We start from the raw sequence: 14946 nt of genomic DNA on the forward strand, positions 1-14946 counted from the left end.
TACTCTGTATCATTTCAGCATACAAGATCAACAAAACATCATATGAAAATCAAATCATAAAATTGATACAAAACATTGATGACATATTTTTACACCCTTTTTTCGTATTAAGTCTCCAGAATCCAGGGTGTATTTTCTTGTATAGCGCATCTCAATTTAGATGCTAACTTTGCATCCAAAATACTTGATCTGTATTTAGATTTCATGAAGTTCTACAAAAATTGAAAAAGTAGGTTCATATTCAAGTTCTCCCAACAATTGGAGTGTGAGTATTCAAGTTAAAATTAAATGAAAGAAAAAATTCGGGGGATTCCCTGGTGGCGCACTGGTTAACAATCCGCCTGCCAATGCAGGAGACACGGGTTCGAGCCCTGGTCCGGGAAGATCCCACAGGCCGCAGAGCAGCTAAGCCTGTGAGCCACAACTGCTGAGCCCGCATGCCACAACGACTGAAAGCTGGGCACCTAGACCCTGTGCTCCACAGCAAGAGAAGCCACCACAGTGAGAAGCCCACACACCGCAACAAAGAGTAGCCCCCGCTCACCGCAACCAGAGAAAAGCCCGCGTGCGGCAACAAAGACCCAATGCAGCCAAAATAAATAAATAAGTAAAATAAAGATAATAAAATAAATTAAAAAAAAATTCAGTTCCCCATTCACAGTAGCCACTTGTCAAGTGCTCGATAGCCAGATATAGATAGTGGCTGTCATGTTGGGCGGAGCAGGTCTCAACTTTTCCTCTGTTTCCCTTATTCTTCCCATCCTGCGGTTCTCTCAGTGCTTAGAAGCCTGGTTAGGAAAGGTTAATCATTCTCATTATTTTTCTAGAAAGCTGGCACCACAGTGGGTTTCTTCATAGGCTGGTTAGGATGTTTGACAGACAGCTGGGATTGGGAGAGGCACGCTGCAGCCACAGCTAGCAGTGGCAGATTCCCTTTTGGCTTGGCTTCCAGGACCTTCTCGTTTGATGTCTTCACGTGTGTAGAATAATCTCACATTGTTACCGATGCAGCTGTGACATATACTGCTGGGCACGGCCAGCCCTGGAATGGATCTCTCTCTGATTGGACATGGCAGAAGCTTAAATGGGATGCCACCATGAAGGCCTTAGGCTGGTGTGCTTGTTGGGACCAAGCCCTGGAGACTTTGCTAAGTTCTCAGTGATGAACTCCACATCAGTGTCAGAAAGTTAGGGCAGGTTTGCTGGCCCTTGGTCTTCCTGTCTTCATGCATTGGTGTGCTTTCCAAAAGGTAAAAGAAAGTCAAGACTTTGTCCTGTTTGTGAATTGTTGACACATCCTCTCCAGAGCATTTCAAATTCAAGAGAATGAAAAGCTACCCCCTTTGACACATTGGGGGAATCTCTTACGTGTACTCCCCAAATGAAAAAGACTAGAATTCCAAGCCTAACCATTTGGTCCCATTACTGCAAGTTTTGTGGCTGGTGGGGGTTGGATTCCTGTCATTGTGTGAGCAAATGAGAGAAATGACTTTTACCTCTTTCACATGTTCTTTGTTCCCCACGTTGACTACTTAAGCTTTTAGCCAGTTTTATCATTCCATCGTATCCATTCTCCTGGTGTTGGACTCCCTCAAGAATCCTGAATCTGAGTGCATGATGTCATTTCTCATAAATCTGAAAGGAACTGGAAAGCTTCTGGAATTTACTTATCTGAGGTAGCCAGACTAGCTAAACTTAATTCACATCCATCAGGAGCTCAGTGAAAGCTAGCACCTTTCCGGTTGAAGTGATTTCACACGAAATGACACTGGCTCCTTATAGAACTGGGCGGCCTAGCTTTCCTGTCTCCAGGTCCACAAAATGCCTTTCAATTCATACACTCAACTGTTAGGGTCAAGAATTACCTACGACAACAGTTGTGCCGCCATCTTGAACACATCTGGATTTGGGGAAGCCAAGTCTTTTCTTCAGCACTTAACACGAAGGAGCCAGAGTCATAAAAAGATGAAAAGAAAGAAAAAGTTAAATCAGAATGTTAGAACTATTAGGGACCTTGGAGATTTATCTAATGCTCTCTCTCTGTCCCTGAGTGATCTTTGCTCTTAAGACCATTTTAGTGCTCTTTCCCCTTCCTGGGTAGTTTTGCTTTTGTTCAGATCCCCCAAGAAATCTTAAGTGAAGCGTTAGCTAGTTCTAGAACTATAGAAAGCCCACTGGTTTCTCCTCCCCTTCCGTGCCCACATTCTCTTCCACCTGCTGACTTTTCAGGTTTATCCTTTCAGCATTAGGCCTGTAATTGCTATTAAAATGCAAATTCAGTAGGGAAGGCTAATGCTTAAACCATTGTGAGGTGTTTTCACTTTGGAGCTGGGAAGGATCAAAGTAAAGAATGGTTAGTTTTTCGGGGGGTTTTTTTTGTGGTTTTTTTTTTTTTTTTGCGGTACGCGGGCCTCTCACTGTTGTGGCCTCTCCCGTTGCGGAGCACAGGCTCCGGACGCGCAGGCTCAGCGGCCACGGCTCACGGGCCCAGCCGCTCCTCGGCATGTGGGATCTTCCCGGACCGGGGCACGGACCCACGTCCCCCCTGCATCGGCAGGCGGACTGGCAACCACTGCGCCACCAGGGAAGCCCAGGAATGGTTAGTTTTGATTCAGTAAGGCGAGGGGGTCGGAGAGGAGGAGAGAGTGCCAGCGTGAAAGGTAAAGAGACCCAAAGTGGAAACTTGGGGGCCCTACTTGTGACTCAACAGACTCTGGCCTCTTCTCCCCAAACATTTGCATTTGTATGAATTTATCCTAGACTCCTTGTGGAGATCCAGGTACTCGATAGTTGTTCTTGTCAACTGGAGCCCCTGCCAAGTAGAAGGTTCTGGTACTGAGGCCCAGGGTGAGGGTTCCCAGCCTTGCCAGAGTGGTATGTTAGTGGCTTTCCCTTCCCAGTTTGTGGAAACAGCAGTGGGGAGCCATGCAAGGTGAAGGAGGTTGGGGTCTCGTTTTCAACTTTATTATGAATGGGAAACACTCATCCAGGCTCAAGGGAGAGCTTTACATAGGAGTGTATATGTAGCCACCCATGCGTGCACACACCCGTGGACTTAAAACACACGCACACGCACACACACCCAGAGCTCCATCTGCACATAAATGTTCCTCCTGAAACACTCAGCCAAGCAAGTGACAGGTATTTCCTGTGGGTAGCTGGGATTTCAACCCTGCTCTTGCCTCATTGTTAACTTGGGTTTGGGATGTGAGTGATGGGAGATGGTGAGTGTGTGCTCATAGAATAGTTGTGAGAATTAACTGCAATAGCACATACGAAGCATGTAAAACAATGCTTGACACCTAGTACGTGCTCAATAAATATCTGCTGAATGAATAGACTATTCATTTTATCATCATTATATTATTACCATGAGGAAACTTGACATGGTGGCTTCAGATTTAGTGGGCAGAGCGAGGAGAGCTCTATTAGGAATCGTGACTTCCGTTCTTCTGGTAGGGCCAGATTGCCACGCAGATTCACTGCACAGAATTCTCAGTTTATGAAGGAAAGGAAAAACAATGAAATGTCTCAGAACAAAACAAATGATGAAATCCGGGATGAGACCGAGAGGGAGATTGACATCTTACAATTAAATAAAGGCATTGCCACAGAGCAGCTTCTGGAGAGACAGTCGAGCCAGGCCTCGGTTTTTCATTTTCCTAGCTCCAGACTTGGGTTGGAAGTGTTGAGCTTCCACTTGGATTTGAATGAACCACAAAAGGAAAACATTCCCTTTTTTTTTTTTTTTTTTTTTTTTTTTTTAGCACTCCTCACTCTTCACTCCCTCCTCTGCTTCCTTTCCTGGAAATCTGCTCCAATATAAGAAACAAAACGGTGGCACTTCCTTGATGAGAGCAGAGACTGAGTCGCGGTGGGGTGGGGCTCTTTAGGGGGATGGAGCGCTACGTACACTGCGCTTGGCTGATCTCCTGACGAAAAGCAACTGAGAGATGGGGAACTGAGGAGTGCTTTACCATTAAACAAGGAGAAAAGGCGTTCCACCCAACTTTTTCCTGAAGTACCAGAGGAAAGAAACAGGTCAGTGGTGAATACAAAATTAGCTCTTGGCCAGTCTCCAGAGTGATTTGACCTATTTAGGAGTCATTGAGAACAAGCCCGAGGAAGCTCCGTAGCCTGCATCTTGATTTGTCAGGGGAGAAGAGAGATGGGACGGACCGCCAGGTGTCTGGAGTCCCTGAGTGGCTTGTTCGGGAACATATGAGTGAATATGGCTGGAACTCATGAGAAGGACTCTGGGATATTGACTTTGGGCCAGCTCCTGGCGCAACTTAGCAAGCAGATGATAACCCCAGCAGATGCATTGGTAATTGGTGTGCCCACTCAGGCGCCCTGATCCTTGAAAGGACCGTATCGGATTCTGAAAACCTTCCTACGGGTTAAACTTTTCTCCAAGACCCTTGTGTGAAAGGTAAACTCAGGCCAAGTCAGCAAGGGGAGTGTAGACGTGAAGGTTTCCATGAAGAGCAAAGCCACGAAAGTACTGAGGCCAGCTCCACTCCGGTCTAGCAGGTTGGAGTTGGAAGTGGTTGCTGTTGGTGCCCTGCCTGTATCTCCTTTATCAGCTGGCGCCCTCCTCCTCCAGCTGCTGGGAGTGTTGGCCATTGAAGGCTACAGCTGCCTTCCCCAGAGCATTGCTGTCTGCCAAATGGTGTAACCTGTATTACGGAGCTCCCTGCGGGATCAGGCTGAACCACATCTCCAGCTGAGGCCACGTCCCTGTCGAGTCCCGTGCCCACCCCCCAGCTGCATCCTGCTTCCCTGTGCCCCCTCCACTGAGAGTACCCCCTCCATCCGTCATGTGAATAAGAAGCCCCATCATAGACTTCACTTCAAAGTAACCCAACCTAAGAGAGAGTTGAGGGGAGGGGGGCATTTCAGAACACTTCCAAACCTGACTACACATCGGAATCCCCAGGGTAGCTGTAAAAATACAGATTCCTAGGGCTCCCCTGGTGGCGCAGTGGTTGAGAGTCCGCCTGCCGATGCAGGGGACAGGGGTTCATGCCCCGGTCCGGGAATATCCCACATGCCGCGGAGCGGCTGGGCCCGTGAGCCGTGGCCGCTGAGCCTGCGCGTCCGGAGCCTGTGCTCTGCAACGGGAGAGGCCACAACGGTGAGAGGCCCGCGTACCGCAAAAATAAATAAATAAATAAATAAATACAGATTCCTAGGCCCTACACCCAGATATTCTGATTCAGTGGGTCTAGGGTGGCGCCTGAGATACTGTAGTTTTCCTACATGGATCCTTGGTAATTTGAATGCAGCCAGTCCTTTGACCAATGGGAACCACGCCTGCTAACTCATGGCATTTATTTCCTTCCTTAGATCTTTTAGGAAACGTTTATTGATTGAGTTCGGGAACAAACCACACAATCTGTGAAAGGCACTAAGAAGGGGAGATTTAAGTAAAAGGCTCCACAGTTCTTGGCAAGTCTCTTGAAGTCCAGCCTACTACGCTTGACTCTCAGAACTTTTTAAGCAAATAGTATCTTTACATTTTTTTCGTGTGTGTCCTGAAACGTAAAGGTCTGTCTGGTTGGGAAAAGGGAGTCTCTTTTGAGGCACTGAGTTGCCATGGAGCTTTCCAAAAAGGGGCATTTGACCGAACTTAGAGTTTAATTAAGGCTTTCCAGTCACCACGCTCAGAAGTATTAACGTCCTAAGCCCTCCCCTCCCTGTTTCATTAAGAGGCCTAGATTTTCTTTTATTGGTTGTGTGGATGATTTGGTGATGAAATTCAGAGGGAAATACTTTGTTCTGTTATCAGGGACCCCGAGATAGAAAGACTCATGAACAGGTTCTCATGAAAGACACAATACTGAGGAATTTTTTTTTACAACTCATTAATTAAATAACTGAATGAAGATGGTTCAGCCTGATGCAGAATAAGGGAACATTCTGGATTTTGCAACAATAATGATAATAGTGATAAGAATAGCAGCAAAACTTGCTATCGCTAAGATTTGTTTGAGTGTTTACTATGTATAAGGCCCAGCACTGATTACTTGGTCTGTATTATCTTTTTAATCCTCCCAGCAACTCTTTGAGGTAAATATATCCGTTGGGGATTAACAAAGGCTTCAGAAAGATGGAACTTTATTCCTCTCTTACGTAAAAGAAGTCCAGGGCCTGTATGGAGACCAAGGCTCCTACCAGCTCTTGGTTCCACATCTTTGTGGCCCTCATCTTCTCAGTCCAAGATGGCTACTGGAGCTCCAGCCATCACATCATTGGCCCAAACAGGAGAATGAAAGGAGCATGGCTCTTGTGTCCTAAAGAGACTTTTTAGAAATCCCACAGCACAATTGCCTTGATCTTATTGGCCACATAGCAGCCCCTAGTTACAAGGGAGGCCTGGACATGGAGCCTTTTGGTTGTCTGGCAATGGACCCAGTTTAAAAAATTGAGGTCAGCAGCCGCATAGCACAGGGAGATCAGCTCGGTGCTTTGTGACCACCTAGAGGGGTGGGATAGGGAGGGTAGGAGGGAGACGCAAGAGAGAGGAGATATGCACATATATGTATATGTATACCTGATTCACTTCGTTATACAGCAGAAACTAACACACCATTGTAAAGCAATTATACTCCAATAGAGATGTTAAAAAAAAATTGAGGTCTTATGAATTTGAAAGGGAAGGCAAATATGGAAGATTTAGTAGGAAATGAACAGTTTCTGCCATAGTAGGTAATATTCTTATCACCGTTTTGCAGATACGGAAAATGAGGCACTGAGAGAGACTGTGTGACTTAGCCATGTTCACATAACTCATAGGCAGCAGAGCCACGGCAGAAGCCCAATCTCTCTGACTCAAGGGTCCCTCTCTTTTTTTTTTTTGGCTGCGTTGGGTCTTCATTGCTGTGCGGGGGCTTTCTCTAGTTGCTGCGAGCAGGGGCTACTCTTTGTAGCGGTGCACGTGCTTCTCATTGTTGCAGGGCACAGGCTCCAGGTGCGCCGGCTTCAGTAGTTGTGGCACGCGGACTCGGTAGTTGTGGCGCACGGGCTTAGTTGCTCCGCGGCATGTGGGATCTTTCCGGACCAGCGATCGAACCCATGTCCTCTGCACTGGCAGGCGGATTCTTAACCACTGCGCCACAGGGAAGTCCAAGGGTCCCTCTCTTAACTGCTATTCCCTGCTAGCTCTTTTGCTACTCCCTCCTGCTATTTTTGCCATTTTGTAAAACAGTTGTGTTTCCTTAGAGGTTCGTTTATTCATTTCCTGTTTTCTTCCCAGTGTGCCTTTTACCCTCTTCTTTGCAAACATCCCAGCCGTGCTTCCCAGCTCATCTCCAAGGCCCCAGAAAGCCCCTCCTTGCACCCCAAGCTGCTTTCTTCAGTAAATATTTATTGAACACCTACTATGTGCTAGGCACTGTTCTAGGCGCTTGGGCTTCATCGGTGAAAAAAAACAAAGACTCCTGCTAGCTTAATAGGTGTGTGGTCTTGATCAAGTTCTTTAAGGTTTCTGGGCCTCGGTTTCCTCATCTGTAAAATGGGAATAATAAAACTCACTGCACAGGGTTACCGTAAGGGTTAAATAAGATATTATACGGAAAGCTCAGTCAGTGGTACATCATTATATTTTGAAAAATGGTACCTATCGCCATTATTATGGTGGTTATCCTGAACATGTCTGTCTTGCCCAATAGGCTGTAAACTTCTCATGGGCAGGAATCGTAGCCAAGGCCTCTGGTCTCACGCAAATATCTTACTGACCAAAGAGGGAGGGCTTAGTAAATGTTTGTTGAGTGGTTACAAAGGGTCCTGGTGTGGAGAGAACTTCCTCTTTTCTTATGCTGCTAGATTTAGGAAACTGAGAAACAGACTAGGCCCCATAGGAACTTTTTTTTTTTTTTTTTTGCCTGATTTAAGCTGTGAGTTGTGGTGGGTGGTGTGCTAAAGAGAAACAAGACTGAAAAAACCGAACACTCATCTCGTCCTCATACTCTCCTGGAAGGCTGCAGAAAGAGCATATATTCTTTTCCTTTTAGGGTGGTTTTTTTTTTTTTTCCACCTTCTCTGATAGATTAGATTGAGTGTCCCAGCAAGTCCTGCTGACCTCTTCTTGTGTCTTTTCTGTCTCCTAATTCTCTCCTCCATACTTCTCCATTGCTCACCTTGGTCTCTGCCTCCTGTGGGAATAGTGCTGTTGGCCTACTGTCCACAGAAGGAACTTCTGGAAGTCCAGAGGCACTGTGCATCCGGGGTCCCAGAGCTGTTGCACTCTAGTCCCACAGGCAGACGCCCACAGAGAGCTAAGCAGCAATTCCATCAGGACCACGTGCTGACCGCTGAACTTCCTCCATTTTGTCTTCTCAGCCCAGCCTTCCCCTCGGCCCTTCTGCAAAGGTGAAAGGCAAGTTCACGGGGTACGGGGCCTTCTTTCTTCCCTGACATCTGGTTTGATTCTGGGCCGCTAAATAGTGGCTTTGCCATGAACAACAAAAGCTAATTCACTGTGGTTTTTAAACACCAAGTGCAAATATTTTTCCTTTTCAGCTTGGGGTCACTGGAAGGGAAAAAACAGGGCTGAGAAGGAGACTAACCTTTTAAAAACTCTTACGAGTTCCCATAGAAAATAAAACAACGGCCTCGTTTCCTTCCCTCCATGAGTCTTTTTATGAGTGATTGTTGTTTGAGGCAAGACTGGGAATCCAAAGGTTTTTAAATACTTTGTTAGCTTGGTTTTCGACTCAGAAGCCCACCGTGAGGGCTTTTAAGGGCCTGCACAAATCCCAGGATAGCCCAGGGCCACCCCCTTTGCTTTCTCTCTGCTCCCCCTTCCTCCCTGGCTGGCTTTCCCTCTACCTTCTCTCCAGCCCTCAGGATTGGAGGAGGCGAGGGTCAGGCCAGCCACTGATGCTGCTCACAGGTGCTTGGAAGGCTGAGGAATCGGTCTGGCTCCGGGTTCCAGGCAGACTTTCTGTTGATCTGGGCTGTCCTAACGCATCCCGAGCCTCGCGCCCAGCAGTTGCTCTTCAGACACGAAGTCGCGCCCGTTCTGTTAGTTGTTTCAGCGTTCTCTCTGGACTGCAAAACAAACGCTCTTCTCGGACCTTCCCTTCGTTTCTCTCCTTTCCTTGTCTCCTCCCTCCAGCTTTTGTGCATGGATTCAGTTGCTGGGTTCAGCTGGGAGGTGAAGCATGTGCTGGGATGACATAGAGGCTGTGAGAGCAAAGCGGTCGAAGTCTCTGACTTCTCCCTTTCTTGCCAAGGGGACGATCTGAACAGGCTCCAGGATGGCTGATGTCGGTGAAAGGGCTCGCAGATACTTGCCATGTACTATTACTGTTGTTATTGCCCTCGCAAGAGTCTGACATGTTGATACAGGTGGTGTGTGCGCTGGGGCTGGGAGGGGATCCGATATTGGTTTGCAACCTGCAAAGAGCAAACTTCAGTTGTATCCTTCCCCTCATCCTTTCAGCGTGCGCACAGATATTTGCAGACCTGTTGAATGGCTCAGCCTCGCACCAACCTAGCATTTTTTCACAGCCAAGTGAACCAGCCCCAGCCGGGTGAGGAGGGTGGGGGGAGGGGAGCGACGTGGGGCAGCCGTGGGGTGATGGGATGGGGTGTATCCCTTCCCGCGGCTGGACACTTGGCACCGGGGCTGGGCTGCTGTGGCTCCCTGAGTGTTAGTGTTTGGCCAGCTTCCTGTCTCTGGCGGCGTGCTAACAGTTGCCATAGCCACGTGGCACGTGGCAGAGCTTCTCCAACTGGCAGGGCCTGAGAGTCTGCATTTCTAGCAAGCTCCCAAGTGAGGCCAGTGTGCTGCTGACTCCCTGGCCTGTATTGCACTTGGAGCAGGGAGGCTGTAAAAAAGTACCAGCGCTTTGGGAACTCCTCCAGGGCTGAGGAAGGAGAGTGCAGCTAAGCCCCTCCTCTGGAGACAGGGTGTGTCGAGGCTGCCCTGGAGTCCTGATTTGCCATTCAAGTGAACCCCGGAGGGATTAGCAGCTGGCCCAGCACTTGGGTGAGACCATCTCCCCCTCCAGGGGGGGAGTCCCGGAGGCAGCGCAGATGTTGTGTGAAAATCTGCCACCCTCCTTGCCGAAGGTTGCCCTCTCTCGCCCTCCCACCCACCTCCCCCCCACCCCACCCCCCCCCCCCCCCACCCCCCAGCTCTGCCTGCCGACTTAAGCAGATCAGCTTTCAGCTCCCTGGGACTCCAAGAGGGCTTTGGATGAAAGAAAAGGCCCGTCCTTAAGAAGCAGAGCGGGAATCCAAGCATGCCTCTCGCCTGCTGCATGCCCAAGAATGCAGGTACTTGGGGTTTGCAACATTTCCTGGCAAGACAAAGGGGAAGGGGAGCCGGCGTGGGGGGCGGGGGGTGGGGGGAGGAGGCCGGCCTGATGGGAGAGGGGCTCGCGCTGCAGCAGCGTCCTAATCTGGGGGGAACGAGGAGAAAGCGAGCCCTTTCACGGGAACAGACGTGAGCAAGGGAGGCCATGCCTGACCCTCAGGGATGACCTTCACTTTTGTGCTCAGCGGCTCCTAAGCTCTGGGGACTTTGGGTTGTTCTTTCTGGCTGGCCAACTTGGCGACTCTGTGTTCCTTCTGAGCTGCTGGACCACTTAAGACAGAGAGGACAAGCCTTTCTTCCTCCTCGTCTTCTGCTCTGACGGTGGCCTGTCTTCCAAGAGGGCGCAGAGGGTATCCCGAGGTGCGGTCGGGGCAGCATTCTCGGGCTCTGGCCTGGGCGGCTGGGGGAGGCCAGGCTCGGCCCCGCGTCCTGCACCGGCTGGCGCTGGGCCTAGCCTGCTGGCCCCTCGCTTCTCCTCCATCACCCCGCCCCCGCTGTCTTGTTGAGACTCCTCAGTATCCTGCCCTCATCCTGAGGTCACACACAGAGACTTCTTTCTCTCCCTGTGGCGCCCAAACAGCCCTGAAGTGGGAGTCCCCAGACCCAAGTTGCCCAATGTCTAGTTTCTATTCCACCTCCAGTGGCCTTAACCTATTCGGGGCCATCTTGACTTCTTTGGTCCTAAACCCCTCTTCCTGATAGTTCTTCACTGTATAAGGTCAGCCACACAATCGAACCTGTTTGAAAAGTGTTGAACTCTTTGCAGTATTCGTCCTGCACTGTGGTTAGTCCTTCCGTTTTAACTCAGGCTCCGGCATGGCAGGGACAGTGCCTTTCTTATATTTCTTCTAGAGACGCCACCACCGTCCCCGTCACGGTGAGCGTTCGGCAGGGCGGGGGCGGCGTGATGGCTGAGGCTGGCACTCTCCTCGGCCCGGCTAAGCCACCTGAGTGCACATTGGCCTCCACTGTCTCTGCGGAGACTGAGGCAGTGCGTGGCCACGCTCTAAGGACCACCCGTTGGCCTAACCACTACTAACATGGTCGTCTGCAGCCCCGCCCAGTGACAGTGTTGTTCTGCCCTGCCATCTGGCAACACTCCCTCTGAGTTGCTTTTCCAGGTGTGGTGAGGGGAGGAAACAGGCCTGTGGACCAGGCGGCTTCTGGTGGGCACCACTGAACCTGCGTCAGCTGCTTCAGGGCATCGCGGTTTCCGAATTTGGGGGGTGGAGAAATTGTTCAGTCCGCATCTCAAATATCATATATGCTCACGATAAATAGCCATTATTTGATGTGCAGGCCAATTCAGTCAGAATCTCTGGGGATGGACCCAGGCATCAGGGCGTTTCTTTAAAAGCTCCCCAGATGGAGTCCAGTGTGCAGCCAGGGTTGAGAACCACTGCCTTAGGTAAGAAGTAAGAAGTTCGCCCCCACTCTAACCCCCACTTTCCCTCAGGGAACCGAGTGAGACAATTCAGGACCTAAATTCACACATTCTCATGAGGATCAGTGGATTCAGGAGAGAGAGAACAGCCAGGGAGTGTTCATCAGGCTGGAAGGAGTGAGTAATGGGAGGGGGTGTCAAAGGAATAAGGCCCCCCCTCTCCAGGTGCCTGCCAGAAGTTTCCAGTCTGTGCTCAAGGAGAAAGATGGGGAAAAGACCTTTAGGACAGCTTGACCCAGTTTTCCTTGGAGACCTGAAGATGCAAGGCATGGGGGTTGCTGGCAGGCCACGGAGGGATGGAGAAGGTTGCAGGGCCACATGGCAGAGGACTCAACCTTCACAGAGCGGCTGGCTCTTTGTGAACTTGGCCATCTTCTGGCATTAGCTTCAGCAAGGTCATGGCACCCCCGCCAGCTGTGGACAGCTCACAAGTGGGGAGACCAGGCCCTTAATCAAAGATGCCTCCAAGTAGGACTTGGCAGCTCTTGCATTCAGCACAATAAAAGCTGAGGGGGAAATGACTGCTTTTTGCTCCAACACAAATTTTATTACACCAGGTTTCATTATAAAAATGTAATCGCTTTGGGTGTGTGTTTCTTACATAAACAGTAGAGTTACTGTGATCTTCACCATCTTTCAACCCGGAATCTCAAAGGGAGTCTTATTGACTAGATTTAAAGCCATGGAACAATTGTTTCCTACGATTGCCTTATAAGCACAGGAATAATTCAGGGAAAAATAAAACTCTCTGCTTTCTTTCCTCCTCAGCCCCTGCTGAATCTCCCCAACCCAGAGGCAGGCACAGCCATGCGCTGACCGTGGTAGATCCCGTAGCTGATAAGCTATATCTGGGTAGACTTCAATGGGATAGTGGGGTCTTCAGGAGGACAGGAGAGTGGGACTCAAGCTTCAGGCTCCTGTTGGGTGTCATGGTGGCTTGGGCAGGTGTGAGAACCACCTAAGCTGATCAGGCAAGGTCTTAGGGCCCAGACCCCTACACCAACCCCTAGTCAGGGGCCAGAGGGCCCAACAGCTATTGCCCTTATTTATGCCCCGACCTCTGGGCATCCATAGTTACCAGAAGCGAAGCTTTCACATTAATATGAATGTCAGCTCAGGTCCGTTGGTTCGTTCCTGGGAACTCCACATTCAGAGGGCGTGGGGTGGAGACTGCCACCATCTTATGACAAAGTCTGTTTTGTCCATTTTATTGGTGTTTTCCATTTTTAATTCGTTTATCTGGTTTTATACCCACTTCCTTGAGATTTTAAACCTTTTTTTCTGTTTCTTAAGTTGAATCCTTAATTTAAGAAATAAATATGAGAATCGATAGCTATAAATTTACCTCAGAGAACAGCTTTGGTAATTTCCATTGGTCTTACTATGTGGGCTCGTTGTTAAGGGTTTCATCCTCTAGATCGTTAGGTTTTGTGAGACGCAGCATGGTGTGGGGATGCTTTAGTATCTGCCAGATCTGGATTTGAATCCTTACTCTGCCGTTTATCAGTTGTGTGACTTTGGTCAAATTACAGGATTGCGACTTCCTTGTTTCTACAATAGAGATGGTGAAAATCTGCCTCGTATATTCTTTAAATGAGGATGAAATGAACGAATGCAGGCAAAGGACTTCGCGTAGCTCACCTAGTAACTGCTCCAACCGTAGTAGCTATGGATGATAATCATATTTAAAATAATATGCCTTTGGCACAGGCAAAAGCTTCATGGCTGGGAAGCTGCTCTCCATTTGCATGTCTTAGGCAGAGGGCCAGGACAGTGGGCATCTTTTCTGGATCAACCCACTTATCCTAATGTCCTCCAGAGGCACTAGCAGATGGGACATGAAAATACCAACAGTGTGCCTAGGGAAGGGCGTGCAGCCAAGTGTTACACTGGATCGAGCGTGCCGAGGCAAGCCGGGAAAAAACTCGGCGTAACACAGAAATTCACCATTGAGAGATTCCTCCAAAATTTCTTAGTCTCTGTCTCTTGTGGAATGTTCCTCAGTAGAATATTTGAGCTGCTCTGTCCCAGACCTGGCTTCTTTCCCGGCCGCCCAACTAGGTCACTTCCCACTCTGTAAGGGCCTTGACTTCTTGGCACGGCCAGGGCCTTGAAGGAGGCGAGCATCGGGGGAGCTAAACTGTATGGAGCAGCATCTCTGTGCAGGGCACCAGGCTTGGCTGTGGGCCTCAGACATGACTAAGGCACTCTTCTGCCCTTGAGGACTTCCAAGTCAGGAGGATACTGACCCGTGAGCACCAGAAAGGCCGGTCACGGTACCTCAGGGCCCAGCCAGAGGAAGAAGGGACCAGCTCTCCCTCGTCGGGTGTGGCATGGCCGGCCAAGTGTAGCCTGTGGCGCAGAGGACCTTTGAACTGACTACGTTAGGGTTAATAGGTTAAGGTGTATCAAGTTTCGGGTGGATTTTTGTCTGTGGGGTTTTTTGTTTGCTTGTGTGTTTTGTAAACTTCCGTGGAAGTTACTTGTCTGTGATTAAGGCAGAATCTCTGGGTCTTCTCTGAAGCTGACCTGTGCTTCTGAATACTCTGTCGGGTAGCCTGGCTCTCTCCCTCCTGGGTGCCTCTTTTTGGGTCAGCAGGGATACTGAGAAAGTCTACTCTCCTGAGGGATGCTGGCCTTGCATGTGGCTGTAACTCACTGACCTTGAGTGTGTTGACAGCCACTGGCTCCCAAAATGGCAGAAAGGAGATGTGGAAGGGAATTCATCTCAGCCGTATCCTCTCACATCTGAAACACAGGACTGGTTCTTCAGCGTCCAGAGGCCAAATGTCAAACGCCAATAAGGGGAAAGATGCAAATGTTTCCTCAGCTTTGACGAACTGAGGCCTCCCGGGAATGTTATCTTTGCTCACCTCTGGCCCCCCCCCCCGCTCGACAACAGAGCGAGGAAGAGGTTTTGATTTATTCGTAAAGATAGAGTACATCAGTCTCCTCTCACCACCTCGTCTTTGTGTCATGCTTGCCATGGATGGCATTTGGCCTTTAACAACTAGGATCCCTCTTGCATCTAAGTTTTTATCCCTGGAAACCTTCACCAGCAAGATAGAGCCGGATGATTAATTTTGAAATAAGGACGTGCTCGGGAACAGGCCGGGGGCACGCATCAACAGCCACAGGGCCCTTGGCTTAAATGGTTAATAAATTACTCATCCCA

General features: G+C 49.3%; 1 protein-coding gene across 4 annotated transcripts in view; it reads left to right on the top strand.

Moving 5' to 3' along the window:
• Positions 1–14946, top strand: part of NHS (NHS actin remodeling regulator) — a 340931-nt gene that overhangs the window by 226080 nt on the left and 99905 nt on the right. The window contains exon 1 of one of the 4 annotated variants that reach the window (XM_032618772.1): positions 10227–10287. The exons of the other annotated variants lie outside the window; for them this stretch is intronic. Coding sequence (XP_032474663.1) covers positions 10254–10287 — 34 coding nt within the window. The 5' untranslated portion in view covers positions 10227–10253. Of the gene's footprint in view, positions 1–10226; positions 10288–14946 lie in introns of those variants that run through there. 4 annotated transcript variants of the gene reach the window in all.

Source organism: Phocoena sinus, chromosome X, assembly GCF_008692025.1.
Source record: "Phocoena sinus isolate mPhoSin1 chromosome X, mPhoSin1.pri, whole genome shotgun sequence".
Taxonomy (NCBI): domain Eukaryota; kingdom Metazoa; phylum Chordata; class Mammalia; order Artiodactyla; family Phocoenidae; genus Phocoena; species Phocoena sinus.